Source organism: Melospiza melodia, chromosome 2, assembly GCF_035770615.1.
Source record: "Melospiza melodia melodia isolate bMelMel2 chromosome 2, bMelMel2.pri, whole genome shotgun sequence".
Classification (NCBI taxonomy): domain Eukaryota; kingdom Metazoa; phylum Chordata; class Aves; order Passeriformes; family Passerellidae; genus Melospiza; species Melospiza melodia.
The window spans coordinates 100658204-100683232 of record NC_086195.1 but is presented as its reverse complement, the minus strand read 5'-3'; the positions used below and the strand labels follow the sequence as shown (position 1 = coordinate 100683232).

General features: G+C 35.5%; 1 protein-coding gene across 6 annotated transcripts in view; it reads left to right on the top strand.

Annotated features, from left to right (window-relative positions):
- DACH1 (dachshund family transcription factor 1) overlaps positions 1-25029 on the top strand; it is a 352211-nt gene that overhangs the window by 298397 nt on the left and 28785 nt on the right. For 4 of the 6 annotated variants that reach the window (XM_063149417.1, XM_063149418.1, XM_063149420.1 and 1 more), the window contains 4 exons: positions 4082-4233; positions 12647-12794; positions 17079-17222; positions 17690-17758. In XM_063149417.1, the coding sequence (XP_063005487.1) occupies positions 4082-4233; positions 12647-12794; positions 17079-17222; positions 17690-17758 (513 nt within the window). Of the gene's footprint in view, positions 1-4081; positions 4234-12646; positions 12795-17078; positions 17223-17689; positions 17759-21660; positions 21728-25029 lie in introns of all 6 variants that reach the window. The other 2 variants (XM_063149419.1, XM_063149422.1) reach the window with 1 other exon arrangement.

Below are 25029 nucleotides of genomic sequence, written 5' to 3'. Positions count from 1 at the left end.
CCTATTATGGTGATTTAGTTCATATGTCAAGACACATATTCATCTCTGCCTGGATACTGTAGAGGCTTGGGTAACAGCTTGTCCTATCCTTGTTTATTTGTTAATTTATAACATCTCAGTTCCCAGCACAAACCAAGGCAGGCCCGGACACTTCTTTGTTCCGCCTTGTTCTTTCTTTTTTTCCCCCTCTTTCTTTTCATTGTTGTGCTCCTCACTCTGACAATGGAGTTGTAGATTGACCCTATTTCCCCTTTTGCCCTGACTTCTCTTCTAACGCTTCCTTTGATGTGTTTAGATTGAAAATACCAAATCTCTGTTTCCCAGCAAGGGCTCATCATTTTGCAGCATTGCCCTGCCAGTAGTGTAAGAGGAGCATTAGTAGTTCCTTTGCAGCAGTTTAAAAGATGTTAGGCTAATGATTCTTTGGAAACAAAAGATATCTCATCCCTTTGAGAGAAGAGGACTTTTGCAGCAATTAAGTATTTTAAAAATTTTTAAAAACAAGAGGTCATATAATTTTGCTACTAAGATATGTGGTTATGTTTTAATTGGCTGTGTTTACTGTGTGGTTTTTCTTAAAAATGCATTTTTTTAAGATTCCCTCAATCATTGCTTATCTCACATCCACAAATATCCACGCTTCCTGTGTATAATATGTACATTTGCTGTGTTTCAAACATACTCACACTCAAAGTTTATTTCACATGGGACATCAAGAAAACAAAGTCACATTAGTCCGACTTTTTTTTTCTGAGTTGATATTTCAATAAAACGAGTTCAGAGTAAGTTCAACTCTCTAGTCCTACCCTTCAGTGTAAATTTGTTTCTGTTATTTATTATAACATAATGATTTGGATGTTACTTTGAATTCATATCATTCTACTATTTTTTGAGTTTCTTTGCCTATTGCAAAACCATGCCACACATTGTTAAAAAATCTTTGCAAACTTAATGTGTTGAGCATGCACAGAGTACAGCAAGCATAAGATTAAATAAATTGTAAAGTAGTAATACAGTAAAAAAATTGATCTCTTGCATAAATTATATTACAAGGTCTGTGTTAGGAGCTCTCTGTATCTCAGCCATTGCATGGAAGAGCAGTTTTTGAGTTAATTAAGGCTTACAGAGCTTTTAAGTGGGTCAGTATTATCTAGTATATCTTAAAATATTTTGACAATTTCAGACCTAAAATATCAGTAAGATTCCAAGTAGCCTTAGAAAGAAGGGGGTCATTGATCCATTTTCCTGGCAAACCCAGAGGAAAATTATTCTTTTCAGTTTCCTTTCTCATTTATATGAATAAACTTCACCGTGCATACTAGTGATTCGACTCTTTCCTGCTGTATCATGCGAGAGCAATACCTTCACTGAAACTACTGATACAAAGAAATCTCTACCCAAAAATCTTTAAGAATGTAACCATGGAAGAGGTTTTTTTTTTTTTTTTAATTTTTTGGCTTCTTAATTTTGGGTAGAAATCATTTGGGGAAGCCATATTTTCGCTAGAGGAAAAAGTTTGCAGCTATAAAATAGTATTATGGACTGTTTATAAATATATTGTCTAAGTAGTTTTGTTTAAGTTTTGGCTTATCACTTTTGATTAATGAAAGCATAAAAATTTTGGCAGCAGTTTGGAATAAACCATTTGCTAATGATTCTTCACACTAGAATAGGAGTGGAGAAGTTGAGCTGAGCTAGTTTTCAATACCAGGAATATATAATTTATTTTTTCTAATGATGTGGTGAATATATCTATAATATTTTAAAATTGGAAAGAAAATACTCATATTTAGGGCCAAATTTTAGTATGTTACTACAAAATTACTACAGAGCTGTTCATGCTGCTTTGGGGGTAGCATGAGTACAGAGGATACATCCACATAGTATGTTTTTCAGAGCCTGCTTTGAATCTCAGGAAATGGTTCAGAGATCTAGAGCCAGTTTTTTCCCCAGCACTCTGTAACATGACTGGAAAATTTAAATATAGCTGAAAAACTCCTTTATGACTCTCAAAGGTCTGAAGCTTTCCTTAGTCAACATTAATTCCTTTCAGTAACTTCAAACTGGAAAACTTTAGAATGATGACTTTATGAGAAAGCAGTAATTGTGGCATGAATTGTGACAAACAGGGCATAAGGAACGCTCTTACTCCTTGTGTAGTCTGTCCTCAGCCTGAGACACAGGGAAGTAGGAAAAACAGCCCAGTATAGGATCTTCCCAAGAGCAGATCTTTCCATCTGAGCAGTCATCTTAGGTTTCTCTTACAGTCAACAGGCAGAAATCTTCTAGAGGAAGATTTGCCTCTTCCTGCAGTTGATGCCTGTGAGAGTTCAGATGGACCTTGAAGTGGCATCTGCTTCTTTCCACTGGCTATAAAAGACCTGAGTGGTACCAGCCCAGCAGCAGATGTCCAAATGCCTGTTTGGGTAGTTCTGTGGAAGGACATGGTAGGAAAAGCTCTTCCTTTAGCACTGTAAATACTGGGTTTTACAGTGTTATGTTTTACCAGAATTATGGGTACAGCATGACAGAACTGGTGAGGAGATGGGACAAGAAATCTGCACCTGAATGTGGTTAATAGAGGTTGCTTCCATCTGTAGGAATGGTGATGGGGACTGTTGGAATGAACTGGGACTTTGGGCTATGAATGTCTCATCCTGTGGTCATCAACACTCTAACCTTTTGTTACTGCAGATTTCAATTTTCATGGTCCTAGACTATGTCCATTTAAGACAATACTGCATTCGGTCCAAGAGAGAGCTCTTTTTGGCAACTAGGATCAACTTTTAGATACAATTTTAATGTACCTGATAAAGTAAATAGAGAAGTACATCCATTATTGAAACTATAATTGAATAAATAAATAAAGAGAAATCTGACTACCCCAAAAGGTATATAACTTACAATGGTCAAAGCCAAAATGGAAGGAAGTGAGTCTGATAAACTCCTTTGTAGTCGTACAGCTGTGCAGAATCTGCATGAAAGCTGGGGTACATTCTGATGTCCTGGCATTGTACTGAGATACATCAATATGTGTCACTTAATGACTGAGCCCTTGGTAAGAAGAGTATATATAGATACGTGTATCTATATATATATATGTATAGATAGTTTTCCTTTTGAAGAATTCAGATTAACATCTGGTGCAAAGAAATTGGCCTAAATTTCTATATCATATCAGCAGTAGCCTAAAAATATTCCAGAAAGTAAAAAAAAAAAAAAAAATTTTGAAAAAAACCCACAAATGAGGTTATTGAAGTTTCTATTAACTGGGGGGGGGGGGGGGGGGTTGGGTGTATTTTTTTTCCACTTCTTAATCTGTTCACAGATTATCTGTGAAACTTTAATCTTAGAAGTCTTCAAGCTGTGCAAGTTTTTCCCGTTGTGGTGTCAGAAGCAATCAGATCTGATTTTTACAAAGATCCTGCTAAGGAGTTCAGCGCTAATTGTTAGAAGATGTCCATGCTTAAAAAAAAAAAATAGGCCAGTGATTGTTACTGTGCTATTAATTTCATGTACTTTTTAGAGCATGTTTTAATTGTGGCAATCAGGTGTATTTTCTTGATGAAAAATGTATTGAGGAGCTTTTCTTGGCGTTGCAAAATCATCTGAGCTATAAGTGAAACCATTAAGAGCGGGAAGGGTTAATTGTATGGGAAGCCTCGTATTCAAATAGTTCTCATATACAAAATATATGTCATGCTAGAAAATATTCTATTGTCAATCCAAATAGAGCACAAACTAAAATGAGATAATTGGGAAGGTGCCCATAAAGTCAGCCTGAATATATTATCACAAGTATATGTGAGATAATATTTGTTTTAAAAAGATTCTATGGCACTGTAAACTCAGTCTCATTAGAGACTGCATTTAAAAGGCTTATAAAGTTACTCATTAATGTTATCTTGTTGTATCTCCACAGCTTTTTCATTAAAGAAAATTCAGCAGAAAGCATTTTCTCCTGATAGCAGGAACCAATTTGCAATAAATGTTCTGGAAACCACTAGGGAAGCCATTACTGAGGTCTAATAAAAACAGACAAGCGTAACTTGTTCTATATTTTTGTTTCAATCACATACAGATGAGACCCCGCTCTCCACACCAACCGCAAGAGACAGCCTTGACAAACTTTCTCTAACTGGGCATGGGCAACCACTACCTCCGGGTTTTCCATCTCCTTTTCTATTCCCTGATGGATTGTCCTCCATAGAGACCCTTCTGACTAACATCCAGGTAGGCCTTTTTGTAGATCGGCTTAAAGGGATGGAGAGGAGCCAGTTTTGTCTAAATTAATAAAACCATTCTAGTTTAATCAGTTCATAAGATTATTTGGATCAACTAATTTACTGAAACTTTCCTGTAATTTATGTTTTAAAGGAACCACAGCAAACAAATGAATTTAGAGGCTGTCAGATACAGTACATGAAAATACAGATTGTATATTAAACCGCAGCAGAAAATTCAATGTGAATTACATTGGTGTGTTTAACAACATTTGTCTTCAATGCTCTTTTTATTACAGGCTAATGAAATGTATCTCACTGTTTAACTTTATCTCATTTACTAAATAGAGAAAGAGTTCTTTAATAAATAGTTATTTCAAATTGCTAGAGTGGCATGGTGGAAATGATATTTAAAGCTATTTGAAATGTGTCTCCCATAAAATCATTTACAAAAGCACTTATAAATAAGCTCATTTCACTTAAAGTACTGTCTTCAAAGAATAGACTTCAAAGGGTATTATCAAATTTTATACAGATTTCATATTTGGTAGTCACAAAGTCTGCTGTGTGTACAGTAAAGCCGTATTCAAATATTATTTATAGTATACACTATGTATAGCTTGAAGCCAAATTGGTAGTGTTTCATATTAGAATTAAAGAATTTTTTTTGTCAACAAATTCTGTTATCTTGTGTTCCCCATATGCAATTTTGCAACAATATGGTTGTATATGGCATGCAGAAGCAAAATGATAGTGCCAGAAATAATACAGCCATATTGCATATTCCAGAGAAACCTTGTCTGGGCAGCTACCAACTTCCAATTTGTCACCATATATTTTCTGCTCATGCCTGCAAACACATAAAATCAATTGTATTCTATCCAGCAAAGGATATGACGGAGCAGGGCCAAATCCTGCTCACTTAACTGTCTGAAGCAATCTCATCAAAGTTTATGGCACTTCAGAATCATTTTATGAAAAGTATATGAGCCATTAATTAGTTGTGTTTTGAGGTCTAATAATGAAAAAATACTGCTATTTAAGAAGTAAATATTACCATCTCTGCCTGGTCTGAAAAAGAATATTTATGATTACTTTTTGCAATTCTGAGACTTAGCATCTTAAATATTTAAACCATGAACCAAGATAACTTGCTAGCAGCAATCTTGTACCATATCTGCTGCTATCTGTAAAGATTGTATTTTTTTCTTAAAGCAGAAATACAGTTAGTAAATTTTTAGCTGTGCATACATGTACAGAAAAGTTCTTAGTAATTATTTTGACAAATGTTTGCACTCAATGTCTCTAGACAGCAACCTAATGAGCAAAGCATTCAGCATCAACAGGTTAGCTAATCTTGTGATTGAATATGAGGGTGCTGCACTACTTCAAGATAAATGACCAGGATTAATTTGCCAAGAATGCATTCAGTTTTGTTTTACAGAAAATGTGAATGTGAAATTCAGTCATTACTTTTTTTTTTTTTTTTTTTTTTTAATACTCTAATCTTACCTGGAATGAAAAGACAACATCATAAACAAACCAGAAATGTTTTTATGCCTTCTCTTGTAGCACTTTTGAATGTCCTGCTCAGTACCTTGAGATTCCATACCATGACAAGTCATCTATTAGTGGAAAGTGGTGGGACATAAGCCCTTCTGGATTTTTTCAGTATGTCCCCACATCGCAATACATGTTTTTGACAGATTTCTAAAAATCCTTTTGTAACAGTATATGAAAGGCATTTCCTTCCCTCTTCTCTGCTTCAGGTTTTTTTATCAGGACAACATTAGAAATCCACTTCATAAATTAAAAAAATAAATAAAATTAGTTGATTTTCCCATCTATGTAGTAAAAGTTGACTTTAGCAGCAGTAGAGTATATTACAATATCATATGGATAATAGTGGCATTTTTTTAATCAATGCCATTTAAAATGGTTTCCATATTGGTATTCATTGCTGTTGCAATGAGAGGGGGTTACCCCATGCTCACAAATGAGTTAGATACTGTGATGCTGCCACTTCCAGAACAGAGCTTTAGGTATTTGATTACAAGTTCAAATTTGTTGATGGCATCTGTGAAAAGAGGCAATTCTGTACCATGGTCCCTGATTGCACTGTAGTTTGTGACTTTGCAAGGAAATGCATAAACCATACCTGAAACCCATGATGCATTTATTACCTGAATTAAAAGGACTCTTTTCACCGAGTCAATGGCTCCTTACTGTCCTTTGGATCTGATGTGTTTTGCATCCCTGTCAGTGGAGATGTGGTTTCCATGGGGAGGTGGAGCAGTGGGATCCCTCACTGTTCTCTTGTTGCAGCAGTGGAGCAGGTCTAACTTCCTCAAACAGATTGCCAATGGCTTCATGAGGTGAGTTGGTAAACTCTGCTCTGTTTTCAGCAGGGTCATTCATGCTGAAAATAGGCATGTGTCCTTTCACTGAAAGGGTATATGTCTGCTTGTGAAATGCAAGTCTACATTTTTTGTTGGGTCATGGCTCTGGGGAGCACCCCCAGCAACCACATATTGCATTGGAGATAGCCTACATTTTAGGGATGTGATCATCACAGGAATGAATATCCAGTCAAGGAGCTTCTGGCTGCACCAATGTGCATGGACTTGACAGTGCCTGTCTCTGCCATGATCCCCTTCTGTGATGCAGGATCTGGAGGATCAGAATAATGCAGATTTAAAACAGGATTAGGGTGTCATATGGGCACTAGGAGCTCTAATTTTCACCTTTGACAGGGTAAAAGGATCCTAAATCTTGACATTGGAGCAGTGCTTTTTAGGTATGCAAACAAAATTTCTAAACATTTTGTTATTTGAAAACAAATGTGCTTGAAATCCTGCAGAGGCTGATGAGCTCAGCTGAGCTTGTTTCCTAACTGTAATTCTGTTTTAGTAATCTGAGTAATTTTTCAGATGTGACCTCTGAGCAAAAGTGAGTCTCTTTCTTCCATCCTTACTAAAATAAAATGGATAGCCCTGATCATGAATTCATAATTTTAGGCAACTATTAAACTAGCCTATTTGTTTCTGTCACCATTATGTTTTTCTGTATACCATATATATGGAGTTATTTTTACTTCTCCATAAATATTTCTTTAAGCAAAATACAATGCTTAATTTTTAATTTACAGGGGAGATAATAGCAATATACAATACATGAATAACCAGTGTTATCCTTTCTGGGGACTGCTGAAATACAAATAATAAAATCTAAAAAAATATAATTAAACAAATACACGCATTAAAAAAGGAATAGGATTGGGAATATATTTTCTAATTTGGATTTATATCTGCGCATCTGAAAGGAAGAGAAAATAAATTTCCCCAGGGAATTTAAATCAAGTTATATGTCTGTTTTTTTCACCAAAAGTATTTGTAGATTTCTTCTGGATTAAATGCTGGAAATCTAAGCACAGTTGCAGGGAGGATGAAGGGTGGGGGAAAGTGAGTCACAGCAAAAGGCTGTGTATATGCTAGTGAGAAGGCTAAAGATGTCTCCATACCCCTCACATAAGTTTACCTTTTTGAGTCATGGCCTGATTATGCCAAAGTATGTTACAGCCACGGCCTTTCATGATGCTACAATATTCTTGGGTAATAGTAATGTTCTTTCAAGCTTTTAGAGTCTGAATCTCTGCTCTCCCTGAGCTGAATTTCCATTATATCAAAGGCATGATATAGTTGCACCGTGATAGCTTATTTTTCTGTCAAGACTGTATTGTATTGACACATTTTTATTGCTAAATGTTTTTAAAGATTTACCTAAAATAATTTACAAGTTTCAGTGCATGGTTGCAAACTAAATTCCCCTTTGTAAACAAAGAAAACTACTAGCTTTATTGCTGTAAGTCTCCTGCACTGTTACTGTCTATCACTAAATACTAAGGGAAAAACACTGCAAACAGTGGATAAAGTAAAAAAATCACAGTTTTACTTCATGTTATTTTATCTATATTTTGCTAAAATTCAGGGGAATTGTTTGGTTTTTTTTCACAAAATGTATTAATGGAAAACATCATTTATACTTGTGTAATATGCCTTTATCTGTGATAAAGTATGCAATCTGAGATATTAAAAAAAGTTGTCTTTCAGGAGTCATCTCTAGAGATATTTTAACTGCGTTGTCTTGTTCACAGTACTTAGTCACAAGTCAGTTATAAATAGCAGATACTCAAAAATTAACATGTGAAGTTAACTAGAATTGTATGTGTAAATATATGGTTTTTTATTCTAGAGCCTTTCACTAGATGCTTTTAATGATTAAAGCATACAAATTATATATATTTTCCTTACTAAAAGAGAAGCACTGTTATTTGAAAGTGTTTTCACCATGACCAGCTAATACTGCAGAAAGAAGCCCCTGAACCGCAACCCTCTGGAAGCCTGGAGTTTTGAATAGGCAAACTTCCTAATGTGCATGCCCTGATCTTCTAGCTTCCCTTTTTCACTCAGTGTGGTCAATTGTTGGAAACAGGATATGATCTTCTAGACAGACTGTCAAACTAATTAGCAAGGTCATTTTAATGTCACATACAAATGTGTAGCCAAGTAAATTCTGTTAGGTGGAGCACACACTTACAGATGCAGCTAGAAAGAGAAGGAGCTTCTTTACACCTTCCCCTCCACCCTTTTCAAAGTAAGCAACACATTATTTGCATAATTTAAAAATAGTGATGAGTATTACTAGTTTTAAGACTGAGTTGAGGTTTGATGTATGTTTAGTTTCTGTAGGAGCATGAGGCTGCCTTTATATGATGGTCTTCTCTGATCAGAGAATGGGAAGAAACTCATATATCAGCATTGTGTTTGGGACAGTTCTAAAGGATTTGTCAGTGAAAATGATGAAACAAATACAGTAAAATAAACAAATCAGAATGATCTATAAATCTCCAGGGAATAAAATGTCCGTTTTTGACATTACATTGAAATAAAAGTTGAGAGACACCGAGAAGAATGGCCTGCCATGCTTAAAGCCAGGCTCCAGTTAGAGCCATACTGTATTAAAGACAAATCTGGAACCTGAGCATGTTCACTGCAATTATCATTATCCAGCCTCCATAACATCTGACCTTCCCTAAAGAGAAATATTTTCTTTTTGTTAATGTCCCGTGTTGCACTGCATTTCCCATTGTCATTGGCAGCATATTGATTTAATATCAGGTTAGAGGATTAGCCATAGCAGATACAAGTTGGACATACTGCATTTTGTATAATCTTCTACAGCCGATCCATTGGGAGAATTAATAGAATTTCATGCAACTCTGAAATTGCTACTCCTGTTCCAGAGGGCACTGATGATTTTTCAGATGTTGTACTTTTTTAGTTTTCCTCAGCCCCTTCTGCACTGAATAAAGGGAGATATTGAATGTTTTCAGTATTTTTGCATTAGTGCCATCATTGGCAGCAACAGCACTTTTTATATGCATCAGTTTGGCTCTAGTGCAGATTTTTTTTCACGTTGGATGCCTACTGATGTGCACTGATTTAACTTCTAAAAATGAAACTTAATTTTGTGTAGCTTATAAGTAGTCCCTAGTGAATCTTGGCTCCAAAAAGCTAATATTTTTCAGACATAATCAGCAGCAATAGGTAATGTATTACCATTAGCTATGTTAGCAAGTATAAAAAAAAGGAAAGGCTGGGGGAAAAAGTGTGGTGCAGAAACTCAATAGAAAATGTAATATTCTTTTAGCAGCTTCATACTTTGCAGCAATTCTTAATATAAAATTACACACATCAGTGTTACACTCTAGTGTTATTCTCCATGTTTATTCATAATGATTGCTTCATATTTAAAGAACACCAAAATATTGTGTTTTCTCAGCCAAGGACAATAATAGTTTAATAGTAATTTATTTTAAACTGCTACTGATAATACAACCAATCAACACATTAAGTGATGCCAACATTGGCATCTTGCTAAATAATCTCTAGGCTTTGCACCGAGAGTACATCTTTCAAAGATAAGTCAACAAGAGCAATCAGAGCAGAAAATTAGAATTTGGTATCTTAGAATTAAAATACAGCTAAACTAAAGTTTTAATTGGGGTGATCTAAAAGGGCACTTCATGTAATGATCTCTTTCATTTGTTACTAATTGTTTGTTCCTGATGAAGAAGAAACATGTACATGAATGTAGTTGATTTGAGTAAAGATGGCAGTTGCTTTAGTGGCTTGATTTTATTGTTAAACAAGATGGATTTTAAGAATTTGGGAAGACAGTGTTTGCAGCTTTAAACTTACTAGACAATGCACTTTTCATCAACAAATACTTTTCATGTAATTTCTCTTGATCTGGTTTATTTATGGTTTGGATGAATCACGTGTTCCAGTAAGAGAAGGATAGGAGGAGATTAAAATCCTCTGGAGTTTAAGCATAAGCCAGTAGCAGGTAATGATGAACAGCTCCTACTTCAGTTTCTTACTAATTCAAATGTACCAAACATAGGAGAACATGGCCATGCAAAAGGAACAGAATTCAAATTAATATTAACTTCTGAAAAATAGATTGTAAACACTTCCCAAGTATTTCAAACTGTATTTTGCTTTACATGTGTACTTAGAGCTTTAAAGGTAGATTTCTTTGTATTTCTCTAATAATGATTCAACATTCAACGTTGATTTAACATTCAACCCAAAAGACGTTTGTGATTTAGCTATTTTACAACAGCAAAAGAAAACTGCTAAAACTTTAAGTATATTTGTGAGGACATTTGTTGTGTTACCACTATTACCATATTTCCAAACACAGTTCAGCTCTATTTAGTGTATACCATTTTGTTGACCATCTGGGCCTTGCAGTCAGAAGATGCTGAGTTCTTCCAGCTTCTGTGGACTTCAATAGATTGAAGTGTAACAGACCTGCAGAGCATTAAGCTCTGAACATGACAAGATTTGAGGCAATGGTTTAAGAAGAAGGATGAGCAGTACTGAAAATAACAGGCTCTGAAAACAGAACTAAAAGAGGACTTTGAAGGAGACAAATTTCACACCAATCATTGACACTGGGAAGACTAGTGGGATAAATGTGGAGACTCACAAAACACTCACAAAAATACTTTTTCTATTTCTCAAACATCATTATACTTGCTTCTTTTTTCATTCTTCTTTGGGGAGATATTTAAAAAAAAATGTGAAAAAACATGCAACCCAGAATCCAATTTGGGAAATGTAGCTGAGGAGTGAGGAAGCTTGTTTGGGAGAGGGGCATCATGGTTTTATGTTTGTAGTGCTCAAACCAGGTCTTGTGTGTGAAGCTTTCATCTGTTAGCTGAATGTTTCCCTAGCAAAACCATTGGGGAGTAGTAGTCTGTCTCTTTAGTTGGCATTGTTTTGCTTTACATCAGTAATTAAATCTCTGTTGGGTCAAATTATCTCTAGGGTTAAGTTATCAGGAGTCTTGCCTAGGATATAGGAGAGTTAGTTTCATATCCATGGAGGTTCATGTATGAATATCCATGCTTAATTATCTACTTCATTATGATAGCTTCAGTAGGAGAGATTCGGGTGTAGACCCAAGAGCCTGATGGCCTGGCTTTTGGGAAAGGGAAAAGGATATTTGCATGTTCATTTATTTCAATTACATTTCTCCTTATATTTTGATGCCCTGTCTCAGTGCCCTATCTAGTTAATATTATTAATAATACACTGTTAGCTGTGCCAGGCTCCTCCGATTTCCTTGCAAAAGAAGAAGGAATTTTGAAGTTAGAATTCTCAAAGGAAGCTTAAAATAATCTGAATTTTTATTTTCTGATACACTAACAACCGAAAGAAAGGTGGAGTTTGTATCCACCATCTCAGGTCAAGAAATCTAGAGATTATTGTGTTTTGTGTTTCTGCTGTGAGATAATAATCCTACAAATCAAGGAACTGACTTGCTAAAACGGAGACGTCTTCCTGCTTTGTGACTGTGCTTTCCTTACTATCCCAATATACCCATAGTCCGTGGAACCTTAATGATATATGTAAATATTTGAAATTAATAGTAATTAACAAGGATGAGGAGCAAGAAGGCAAGACTTTAAAAGAGCCTTTCTCCTTTAGCTAATTTCCATTGGCTTGAGTTGGACTAGAGATTGGATTCTGTGTATGATGTGACTGTGATATTGCCAATTTTTCTTAAGAGGAGTAAACATATTCCTGTATGTTTTTCACAGGAGTTATATGCACAGTCAGAGGTGAGTTTGCATTTTCTAAGAAAAGCTGACTCTCCTCTTTTTACAAATTTTTGTCCACCTGTTCAAAAGTTAATTCTAGTTAAAAATTGCTGTTGATAATAGGTAACTTTGATCCTGTGAAAGTTTTTTTTATTTCTAAAATATCACATCACTATCAAGGAAAAATAACAGTAGCTATTATGTCAGCTCTTCTAACACTCTCCAAATATCTTACTTTATCTCTGAACAGGGTCTACTAAAGGTTGCTATAGACAATGCCAGAGCTCAAGAGAAACAGGTCCAACTGGAGAAAACAGAGCTGAAGATGGAACTCTTCAGGGAACGAGAACTGAGGGAAACACTTGAAAAACAGTTGGCTGTGGAGCAAAAGAACAGAGGTACCTTGATTAAGCAGACATAAACACCTTGTTATTTATTTCCTTAGGAAACAATTTTTATCAAACACCTGTGTTTTATCAAAATTTTACCTCCCTTAAATCATGTTAGGTCTCAGCTGACTGCAATGAAGGATGCTTTATGACCTGCCTAATTTTGTATAGGGTCTTCATGAGATTTGGAGCAAGGATCGTCTCTGTTCTCAACATTTTTCTTGAATATTGTTACATCAGTAATACAAAAGCAATTATAAATACCCTATGTGCTGTAACAGACCTTTGTAGGTCGTGATCATTAGGAAAAGGGATAGCTACTTAATACAATTTGTATCAAATTTAGGAATCTACAAGTTTTTCTGTTCTGTTCTTATAGTGCATATTTAGGCAAACTCTATGTAATAAATATAAAGATAATGATAATATATGAGCTCTTTATAATGCACAGTAGGTAAAAGACATGTTTGTAGAAGTAACAGTGAAGGTTTTTCTTGATGAAGCAGAAGCATTAGTAGCATTTGTGCATTAACATCAGCCCACTGTAAAGCCTGTACGTGTTAGAGATTTTTAAATAATTACATTGTTGGTGAAGGTGAGACAGTTTGGAGTGATTTGCAGTAACTATTTGTATTACAAGCATGTTTCTATCTTTTTTTATGCATTCATCTCTCTGTCTCTGTATGTCTCACCCTTTAATAGTGCCTGATTACTTTGCAAGACAGTTAACCTCTGGCAGTCCCTTGCTGTTTAACTCAGACCATGACAAGTCAGATGTGAATTTTTGCAGGGCTAGAGTTAGAAGTCTCTTCTTGTCCAGTTTAATTTTCTGGTAACCGCCTAAACAGAGAATCCCAAGAACAATTGGATTCACAGCCAATGTCATTATGCCTTAAACTAACATGCTTGCAGTAAGTACACAATGTAATCCTGTTTCGTGCCTTGACCCATTAAAGGAGAGGACTATCACATCATTAATTACCCTTTTTTTAACTTATGAAAACATATTTTGAAAGACAATTGCTGTTAACAATTCTCATACCTGTGCAGTGAGTCATCCCTTTGTCCACAACTGGTTCATTCTGCTCAGTGCAATTGTATTACTTACACTTCTAAATTAATTTGATAAAAGAATAAAATTGTTTGGTTAGTCTTTCCAACTTTCTCACAACTGCTCAAATATATGTTCCTTTTTAGAGTTGTACAATCACATGCAAAACAGAAAAGGTTTGAGGGGGAACCCATCTGATCTTTAGTTTTGCCATCTACAAATCAGGCATCTCATTGTAATGAATAGGAGTTCTCTTTCTGGACAATAAAAAAAGAAGCTTTTATAGCCTGTTCTCAGATAAGTAGGTGGAGTCAATTGCATTGTGAAGATGTCTTTCTCTTCCCTTTAACTCCAGAGGTCACATGGTTGACAAGTCTGTACTAGACATATGTGTTTTGAAAAGATAAAATTAAGCAAAATGAATTTCAGTCAAAGTTGTATGCCAAAGAAAAAAAACATGGGATAGTCCCTTATTGTGTTCAGGTTACTGAAATAATTGGCAATATTATTTTCAGCATGATGCATTACCTGCTTTTGTATATGCATCTCTCTAATGACAATCTTGCTCTGGGAAAACAGTCAGACCAAAGAGGAATGGATTTGAACAGTTAATGGTGGTATGCAGCAAACCAAATATAATGAGGATGACTATCTCTGCTAGTGGATACTTCTGTATAAAAGAAAGAAAAGTATGGATTATTCTTTCAAATAAAAAGATCGAAATAAGACAGAAAAAATAAGGCCAGGTTGTAATTATTGTGCAAATTCATTTTTCAATTAAAGGCAGAAAAATGCATAGGAGCCTTTACCTACTATTAGTTTTTCATATAGCAAGTGTCATGTCTTAAAGAAAGTTTCACATGTCTAAATGGAAGCATAAGCAAGAAGGGAGAAATGTACCAGCTTCCCTGCTAAGTGAAGAGGTACCATATGAAAATACTGAAAAACACTTAAAAGCTTCAGCATAGAACACAAGCCACTGTGTCACATACAGGTCAAACCCTTCATGTGAAGGGCATCTTCAGCATTAGGTAACATCCATCTATCTATCTATCTATCTATCTATCTATCTATCTATCTATCTATCTATCTATCTATCTATCTTTTGCTCATCATGTTAATACAAGTGAAATATAATTCTGTTTAGTGTTTATAAATCTGTTTATAAATCTGCAGTGTTTAGTGGCTGCAGATGAGTATTTTTGCCTTTCTTTATGGACAGTTGGATTCACGGCTGCTACTGTATGTTCTGCAGAGCTGCTTATTTACTGTACTGTTGCCTTCCTTCTTTTTAAATTTTCCAATTAGTGATTCCTAAGGCTGTAGGATGTGTCTCATCAACTGGTGAAAGTAGGATAATATCTCTTCTGTGAGCAGCTACACAGTAAGGGTTTGCTAATTCTGGCTCTGACTGCTGTAGTCACATCTACAATGTGTCAGCCATGATGACATTTTAATTCAGAAAGCAACATATGTTTCCTTCTCATTTATTGCAATCACTTTCAAAGTACTTATAATGAAAACATTAAAACCATGCAATGATTCAAAATGTATTTAGTTTAGCCTTTGTATAGATGTTAGATGTTCTTTGATAGTATGAGCTAATTAGCCTGTAAAGTAAGTTGGTGTTGCACAAAATGAGAAAGAACCAAAATTCCAAAGTCTTGGATGTAAATTATGTAGTTATTCTGACTACAGGATATGTGCTTATGTTAATTTTGTGCCTGAACAGTTCTGTATGGCAGCACAAAATATACAAGATCATCTAAAAGGTGGTTCTTCTTAGCATATGAATTAAAGAGTAATAACAATGACAGTTCCCTTTAAAAGTTTCATCATTTGCATTTTGTGAATGAGACCACCATCACAGTCTACTGTCCCTGGGGAGTATGAACTGGTGGAAATTTTTTTTGGTGTTTTCCAGCCTTCATTCCTAGGCATATACCAGAGGTTCCTTTGCAGTTAGATATAGGGCTAGATAGATCTTGACATGCAAACCTAACAGTTCCTAGTGTCTGGGTTTGGTAAGGATAATTCTTCTGGTGCATATAAAGAATTCTTTAGGATAATTTTTTAGTTAGTGTCAAAATAACAGAATGTCCTGGAAAGGATTATCCAGGAAGATCTTAGGACAAAAAAGCTTTTTACATGCACAACCATGAAAACCCTGAATGTGCTTTATAAGAACATTTAGGGTGTGGTGGGGGAGAAAATGCTATCCTTTACATGATTGCTTCAAATTGCTTGACTTTACCCTTTTCCATCAGGAGCATAACTTGCAATATGTTCCTTTAGTTAGAGATCCTGCAAGTCTTACCTTTGTGATTATAAGTAACTGGTAACATAGAAAAGAAAATTGTGATGAAGACCCATACTGGACTTGCCATCCTTTTCCTAAAGAGTTGAAGCTGAAGAAATTGAAGGAAAACATTTTTTCTACATAAGGACTTTGTACATTTTATTTCAAAATACTCATTTCTTTACTAACATTTTCCCTCACATTTGACAAAGCATATTAATATTTACTTGACTGGAGGATCCAGCCCCATAAAGGATTTGCTGTGAGTTCTTTAAGGTTTGATGGCTGATGGGACAGACACCAACAGAAAGTGAGAAAGAGAGAAAGGAAAGACACAATGGAAATGTGGAAAAGAAATAAATATGGGGAGCTCAGATGGCTTGCAGGAAGCAGAGCTTGAAGGGGAGTTAGAAGACTCAGGGCCTTTCCCCAAGAAATGAGGACCAGAGCAGGGTGGGGGCTGCCCAGGACCCAGGCAGATGGATCCTCCTCTTATGCATGAGAAGCTGCAGGGAGGCAAGAACTGCATCACTGTGTGTCTGTTAACTGTGCTATGAGAAACAGAAATGGTGAAATTAATTCTGAAAACCCCCTCACCTCCAGAGACAGGGGTTTGTCTACATCAGATGATTCACAAAGTACATTCCATTGCTGGTTTTCAAGGTTTTCTGATTTGAAAATTCACAGATTGTCAGCTGTTTATTAAAAAAAAATAATTGCTTGATAACACATACAGTTTTTAATACTGACATACAGAACAGTAGCATTTAGAATATTCCAGGGTGATTCCAACAAATTTCAAGTAATTTAACTGGTTATTGTGTAATTAATTGCTTTATATGAACATCTCAGTTATAGTGTTTCTCAGGATGCTTAATAGGTCATCATGCAGCCAAGTTTCAGATTCAAACTGAAGTGCACTGATGTTATTTTCCTTTCACAGCAATAATTCAGAAAAGGCTAAAGAAGGAAAAGAAGGCAAAGAGGAAATTGCAGGAAGCACTTGAATTTGAGACTAAACGACGAGAGCAAGCAGAGCAAACACTGAAACAGGCAGCTTCAACAGATAGTCTCAGGGTCCTAAATGGTAAGAAGCCAATTTTTGCCTCTGTGCCATTAACTTCCAATTTAAGTGCCAAAAGAATCTTTGTTTATCAAAAATTTATCACATGATGGAAAGGGAAAAAAAAGGAAAATCTCTTTTCTTTCCTTCATTCAAATGATACCTCTATCTTTATTGCTTTGTTACTTTATATGCTATGTGCAAATAAACTCACTGGAGAGAATGTTCAAACTAGGACAATTTTATATTATTAGCTTGAGAACTCAATTTTTTTCTTCCTTTTTTCTCTCCCCCTTTATGCTTGAAAAATCTATTGCTCATTAATCTTCCCAGTCTAACAAAAAATTGTCCTGGCCTCCAGTCATTGTTCAACATTAAAAAAACTGACAAAGGTTGATTGTATTGTAATTCAGCTCTGGAGTAACAGGTTGTAAAAAGGGCTATAAGAATCAAATGAAATATGTGTCAGTCTTACCTTTCTATCTTTCTAGACTCTCTGACCCCAGAGATAGAAGCTGACCGCAGCGGGGGCAGAACAGATGCTGAAAGGACAATACAAGGTAGGAATTTGCAAAAGGCTATAAATCTAGATCTTGCTATATGAGTTTTTCCTCAGCTTTAGACTGCTATTCAAGCATGTAGCCTACCATCTGGGCCACATCAAAACAAGTTCAAACAAGGTCAAGTTCATCTTGCTTGTTTATAAGAGAGAATACATTCTGTGCTGATAGATTTTCTTTAAATTAATAGGTCATTTTTGTTTATACAGAGCAATTTAAGAAGAATAATTAATTTGAAGCAGTATTGGTTTGAATCTCAGACGTTGAATGCAGTTTTTGTGAATATGTGTAGTTTGATTTGAGTTAATAGTGTTTTTAAAGGTATATTTGAAACATCTTGAGCTTTTTAACTGTACAAATGGCTAAGCCTAATGGGTAACATTCAAGGCATGATGAGAATTTCATAGCTAATAGTCAGTGGCAGTTACTGAAAGGTGTGTTTCAATAAGCTACTCTGAGCATTAACAATAAATAAGCTGTTTATTCCCATCTTGGAATTTTCATTTACCACATCCCATTATTTACATTTTAATAAAACAAATCTGCTGAGCAAATTATACATGAAATACTAAAGAGAGCCATATTACTTCCCCTGTGAATCTAAATGTATATATACATTGCAAACATCAAGATATTAGTAAAGAGCAAATTTTGAAGATAGTATTTATGTTATAATATCTGTTCTTGTCAACAGGCTAAATCTACCTCCATGCATACTAAGCAATAAAAATAGCAATTGTTTTCAATGGTAAATGAAGGTGCATTTTTCAGAGGCAAGCCTAAAAGGATTAGCTCCAGTAATCACACTCAATTGCCTTTATTTTGCATTTTGAAGTCAATCATCCTAGCAGTATCATTTGACATCTTCTGTATGTTATTTAATCCCATTTCCTAACTTCCAAGGAGTTGTTACTGGTGTGCCACAAGGAGGCTGTAACAACAGAATAAAAAAGTCAAGAAGATTTTAATGGATTGAATGGTTATAAACAAATACCAAAGATGCAATAAGTTCTTATGAAAGACAAACACACATATATAAGCAAAGACATTTAAAGCAAGTTATGTCTGCAGAGTCAATAACACAGAAGTTGGAATATGCCAGATTAAATGTTGCCTGGGAAGTGAGTACATGTTATGAGGTCTGTTACCCCAGAATCCTGCTTTCCTTCCCATAAAACATGCACATTATTCAAAGCACCATTTGATATAATTAATTTAGTAAGAATTCAGCCATTATTTAATTTTGTTGTAATTGAGACATTTTGTTACTTCTTTTGATGCTAAAACAGACTTCTAATTTCTTGGGAGGCCATGCTGCTGCACTGCTCGCTGCAGTACTTGTACTCATTGCAAGTATTAATTACTCCATCTTCAGAACATTCTTGCAAGGAAGTGAAATTTGGAGTATTCCAATTTGATAGCTGGGAAACAGAGTCAAATGCAGATTAAGATGACATATTGCTTAACTGTCAAGTATGAAGGACCTAATTTTTCAGAATAATTTGCATTTTTGGCAGAAGCATGCAGGTGCAATCAAATCACTGTTCCTGTTGAATTTGGTCTTGCTCATAGGCTGAAATATGAATTTGGATATTTATAATATGAGCAGCACAAATTTGAGAGCATGTATTCTATAGGATTTATCCCATGCTATATAGGAATAGCACTTCAGCTTTCGAACAATGACTATGCATTCTTTCCCAGCGATCCTCTTGCTCATTTCATATATTTCCATTTTTGCAATAAGGGAAATCAAGGATTTGCAGGAGACTTTTCCTTGATTCATCTGTCCCAGGTGATACACATTAAAAACAAAACTAAAATCCACAGATTATTATTTAGTTCAAGACTAAACCATGATATTTTCTGATTGTGATATTGAATCATTTTGCAAAGGCAACCTTAATTCTGTCATTTCCCATATCTACTTTGTACTATCAACATATAAGTAAAGCAGGGGTTTTTTAAGAAAAAGGAAAGAAGAAGCAAGAAATACAGTTTTCATGTCTTTCAATGTAATGCATTCAGCTCAATCATCATACAGCAGTTCAGAACTTTCAGATCCAGTGCAATATGTAACCCTACAACACAAATGTAGATGTAGGAACATATTGTCAATGTAAATCTGTCCTTATAGGGTGACAGGCTTCAGAAATAGTTTAAGAAACAGTTAATAGCAGGCAAGTCATGCCAAATGTCAGGACTCTTTGTGTTCATTTCCAATATTGGAAGGAGGATTTCCTTTTAGCATAAACTCCCTTTTCTCTGTCTCCCTTGCTATGTATCCCTGTGTATCTGTCCCAGTTCCTTCTTCTTTCTTCCTCCTCCCTCCAATCCCACCTTCTGTCAATTGCTAATGTGGCACTTTTCCTTGTTATACATTACATTACTCTTCTTTTTCACCCAACTTCACATTCTTCCATCATTCTCTTCTGAGCTTAGTTTCATGCTGCCCTGATCATTCCCTTAATCCCAAGCTCTTTCTCTCTCCGTGACCCCCTGGCTCTGTCTGACCCTTCCTGTTGCCTCCTCCCCTTACCCAGGCATTTCAAGGGCTGCATTGACATTCCCTGTTATCAGCCTTCCCTGCTGCAAACCCATCTCCATCTGTAGTGTCTGCTTCCCCTGTCTTCCTGGTCAGGCTCACATTCCCTACTGGTTTCAGTACATTTCTGTTTCTTTTCTTATGTGTACTTGCCTGGATATCAGGGAGGGAGGCACTGAGAGCATTCTGTTCCAGTTTCAGTATTTAGCATGACAATTGTAGGCAGGAGTGAGGAGAAAGAATTGCAGGGAAAGAACCACTTCATTCCTGAAGCACTGGAATAAAGCATGCTCAGTACAAATGGGGCCCTTTATCTGCAAAACTCTACAAAAGCTTTCCAGTGGTTGAAACATTTTCCAGTACTTTCTTGGAACAAAGACCATGTTGTCACAATTATACAAAATTTCAATTGTGTCATTTTATTTGTAAATGATATTTTGTATACTTTGCTATGCACCATAGAAGAAATATTATATAAAAATATCTATTATATTCTATTATACAGTATATTCCATAATTAAACATATAATACCACCTTTTGCATCTTTCAGGTTCTGGGGAAAAAATTCTTACTAGGGAAATACTTTCTTATTCCTCTGAAAAATATATCAGTGTCTCAGTATCTAAGCATGCCTGGGGTAATAGTCTTTTTATCCACAATCATTTTTCAATTTACTGTTTTGAGCATGCTATGTAGTTTTATAACTAAGCAAACAAAGGTGGGAAAGCTTCAGTGCTCTGTAGGGAAGTGATATAATTGAAATACAAAGTGTAATTTCAGCATTTAAGAAAAAATTATGCAAGAAAATCATAATTAAAACTAAAGATTTTGTTTACTATTTATTATAAATAAATTGATACTTGTCAACTGGAAGTTATATCTAATGTTGCTATTTTTAAGTATCACTTTGAAGAGTAAGGAATAGAACTAATTTAAGCGTAGGGGATAATTGCATTTGTCAATAAGGGGGTATGTTCTGTTCTAGTTTTTCGTCATGTAGCACTCATTTAGATTCACTTTTAGTGCATGTAAAGTCTTTTGTAAAATGGGAGCAATAATAAAAGGAATTTGAATACAAGACTATAAAAAGAAGCAATGCAGGGTATTTTAGGGTGTTGTTTGAGTTTTTTAAATATGGAGTAGATAACAGTTTGCTGCAATATCCATAAAATGTTAACAAATAGTCATAATAAATAATTCAAATTTGGGTCTCAGATGTACTTATGTATTTTTTGAGCAATAGAAGGAGATAATAAGCTATTAGGAACTGGTGAAGACACTGGTTTTAAATGTTTTCTTTGCTTCTGTTTTAAATAATAATAAAGCAGATTATCCTCTTCTCCATACATATTGTAGGTTCACTAGATGCCTATGCCTAGCTCCCAATCCGGTTTCCCAAGACCCCCTCATCCCACACAAAAAGGTACCATACAAAGATAATGTTTGACTTTTATATACTGTTTTGTTAACAGACCTCTTACTAAGCTCTAGAACAATGACATTTACTGCCGCTTTTACTTTCTTATTTCCATTGAATTTTCTTCTCCATCTGGTTGCTTACCATGTATTTGCCTGCCTGCATTATTATGTTTTCTTTTCCTCTATGTATCCCACATTCCCAATTTTCTATCTCCCAGTAGTTTCCCTCCCAAGTCCTGTACCTTCATTTTCATTCTATTTAAACACCAATCCACACATTATCTAAAATCCTCTAAAAGTATTCTAGTTCTGCACCATCTTCACCATTGACTGTTCTTTCCTTGTCGTGTTCCTGTAATATGTTCCTTTTGCCAAATTGCTCACAAATGGTTTTATGCTGTTGTCCCAAAGCTATTGTTGGTAAGAAGAGGAAGATTAATCAAATTTTCCCTCTTTCATGCTGCTGGTTTTCATCTTTTCCATTTATTTAAATTACTAGCAATTGCCTCAGTTTCTTTCTTGCTTTCTTCCAAATAATTTCCAACTTCTGCATGCTGTCATTCCAGCTGCTCCTGAAATCAGCTCTATCATTTTCTCCCAAGTCTTCTTACCCTGCTCAGTTCCCTGAATTCTCAGTTCTATCTATTTTTTTACCCCAAATGTTTGTTTCTGTTGAGGCCCTTTACAGTTTCTGTGTTCTCAAAGTTCTTCCATCCTGCTCGCTCTCAGTCAGTTTTTTCCTCAGCTGTGCATTCTCCTCCAGCAGAAAATTTATCCTCCTTGTCCATTGGTCAGATTTTCACACCTCGGTTCCTTACTCTGCTGCAAGTATTATTTTTTTCTTCCAGCACATTATCAGCCTTTCTTCAAATGTGTCTGTTATCTACACTCTCTGTCCCTTAGCCAAAGGAACTTACCCTTTCTAAGCCCTTTCCCACTGACATCCTCCCTTACTTTAGTTCTCCACTTCTTCTCCAGGCTCATATTAACAGTTCAGTTAAGTGTAATGCTAAGTGGTTTCAGTTTATACCTTCCTGGTGTAAGAAAAAGACCCTCAGCTACCCTGCTCACAAAACCTTCCAGGGCCATCTGTCTTTTTTCCCTCCTAGAAAGGACAAGGCAGGAAGTAGAGATGTTGAACAGATCCAGGAATAGAGTAAGAAAATAACAGCAACTCAGCACACTGGTCATCTCTGAGGTTCCTTTGCAGGCTGCTGAACGAGAACAAGAAAAAAAGTATGATTTAAATTTGCTGATTGCAAGTGTGCATTTTGCTGCCCAAATATTAAGGGAAAGCTGCCCTGCAGTTGCCCTCCACATTAATAAAAATTGCTTATATACAGCTTTAGTCTTTTGCCCTGAAACATAACCTAAATTGTTTCTGCATTGGTTTGAAACTTGCTTAATCTATTTTTCAACAAGCAAAATCCATGTAATAATCTCAGCAACTGATAGTCCTTGATTCTTGCTTGTTATATTTGTGTTTGAAAGATGGGTATCTGAAGGACTTCCACAATGAAAAGGAACTTTTGGTGGTTCTGTGAAGCTTCTGCACACAGTTCTATTTCTGATATATAAATCTTGGACAAAAGCATGTGGAAATATGTGATGATATTTTTTATGAGATCAAAAACTTTATTGGAAAAGGCCATTATCAAGGCTGTGAAGTCAAGCATTCCAAAATTAGGAAGTGGTAGAATTAAGGTTGTCTTCCGCACCTTTGTTCAACTGTCTGTGTATGTGTCATGATACAATCTTTAATTATCTGATTAGATACTGTATTTTTCACAGTACCTTGTCTCATTCAGTGCAGGGGACAAAAATATAGGTGAATAAAGGGATATCTATCCAATATTTTCTTCATCTTCAGTGGTCAGTGTGTCTTGTAATGCTTTATATAATACTTGGTTTATGTATAATATTTCCATAGTTAGACATCATGCATTAGAGAATAGTTGTAAATTATTATAAAAATTTCTTCCATATATTAAATCTTAATTTTGGCATTTCCTAACAGCTGAGGGCTTTCCTTCACTAATGTCCAAGGTAAGGTCTCCTAGGGTTGTCTTCTTAGCAAGTAAACTGCAAAGTTAGAAGTTCCACTGTGAGACAACATCTGAAAACCATATGGAATTGAATTTTAAGATTAACAATGATAAAGCTAACCAAGCAGCTGATAAACTGTAATGCCAAAATATGAGTGTGGCCTAAGGAATGACCATTTTGCTATGGCAGTTTTACAGATACTTGCTGAGATAAAGACAATTTTGGGATACATTTTGTGCTCTTGGACACAGAATCTTCCTTTCATTTTTCTTGCAACCTGTATCACCTCGAACAGTGTCTCCATCAAGCTTTCTTTTTCTTGGCTCTCCCTCATTTCTGGGTTTTCTATCAACATTAATAACAACTTCCAAATTTTCTAATTTCTTCCTTGATCCTTTTTTCCTTACACCTTTCAAGGCAAGTTTCTTTTTATATCCAGTCATAATTCCAGTCCCTAAAGTTTTGACTTCTTCTGCTTAATACTCTTGCTAATCAAGATCCAGATGTCTCAATACTGACTCATAACATTGTATCCATATACCACATGTCCAGTTACTCACTGCAACTTTTCCTTCTAAGAAACCTCACACGACTTTGCTTGACTTTCTTGTCATGTGTTCTGTCTCCCCTCTTGTCTTGCACTCTCAACCACTGGGTTCTGTTCTTGTCTAATAATGTAAATAATTCAGTCCCCCAACTTCAGTTGCAGTTATTGTCAGCCTGTCACTTTTAGTACTTTATTTCTCAGTGTCTTCCAGTGCCCTGGTTTCTGTGTTTCTTTGTATGTATTTAGCCAGTCTCAGTCACTCCCCCAGTCACATTTTCTGTCCTTATTTCCAATTTCGATCACATCAGACTTGTCCTAATTTCTGTAAATCTTGAGTATTTTTATGAGTTCATGTTTTTAGACTTAGAGAAGGTTGCTTTTGCCTGCTGAGCGTAGAGAGGATGCATTTTCCAGTGCATGGCTACTCTCAAATTAACTAATGATATTTTATAAATAGTTTTCAATATCCTCAAATGACAGAACATGTATTTCTTTTCCAGAGATATCACTATTCTTTGCAGTACATTTGCAGTACATGTCTTCTCTTTAGTCTTTTCTTCATTTATTTTCTGCATGATACTGACTATGATGACCGGTGCTAAGTACATTTCCTTTATCTTTAGAGTCCTTTCAAGAATTGCATCTTTCCCTTAGAGCTTCTGTCTCCTATCTCTGCATTTCTGTCTGTTCCTTTGCACATCCCCCTTTATCAA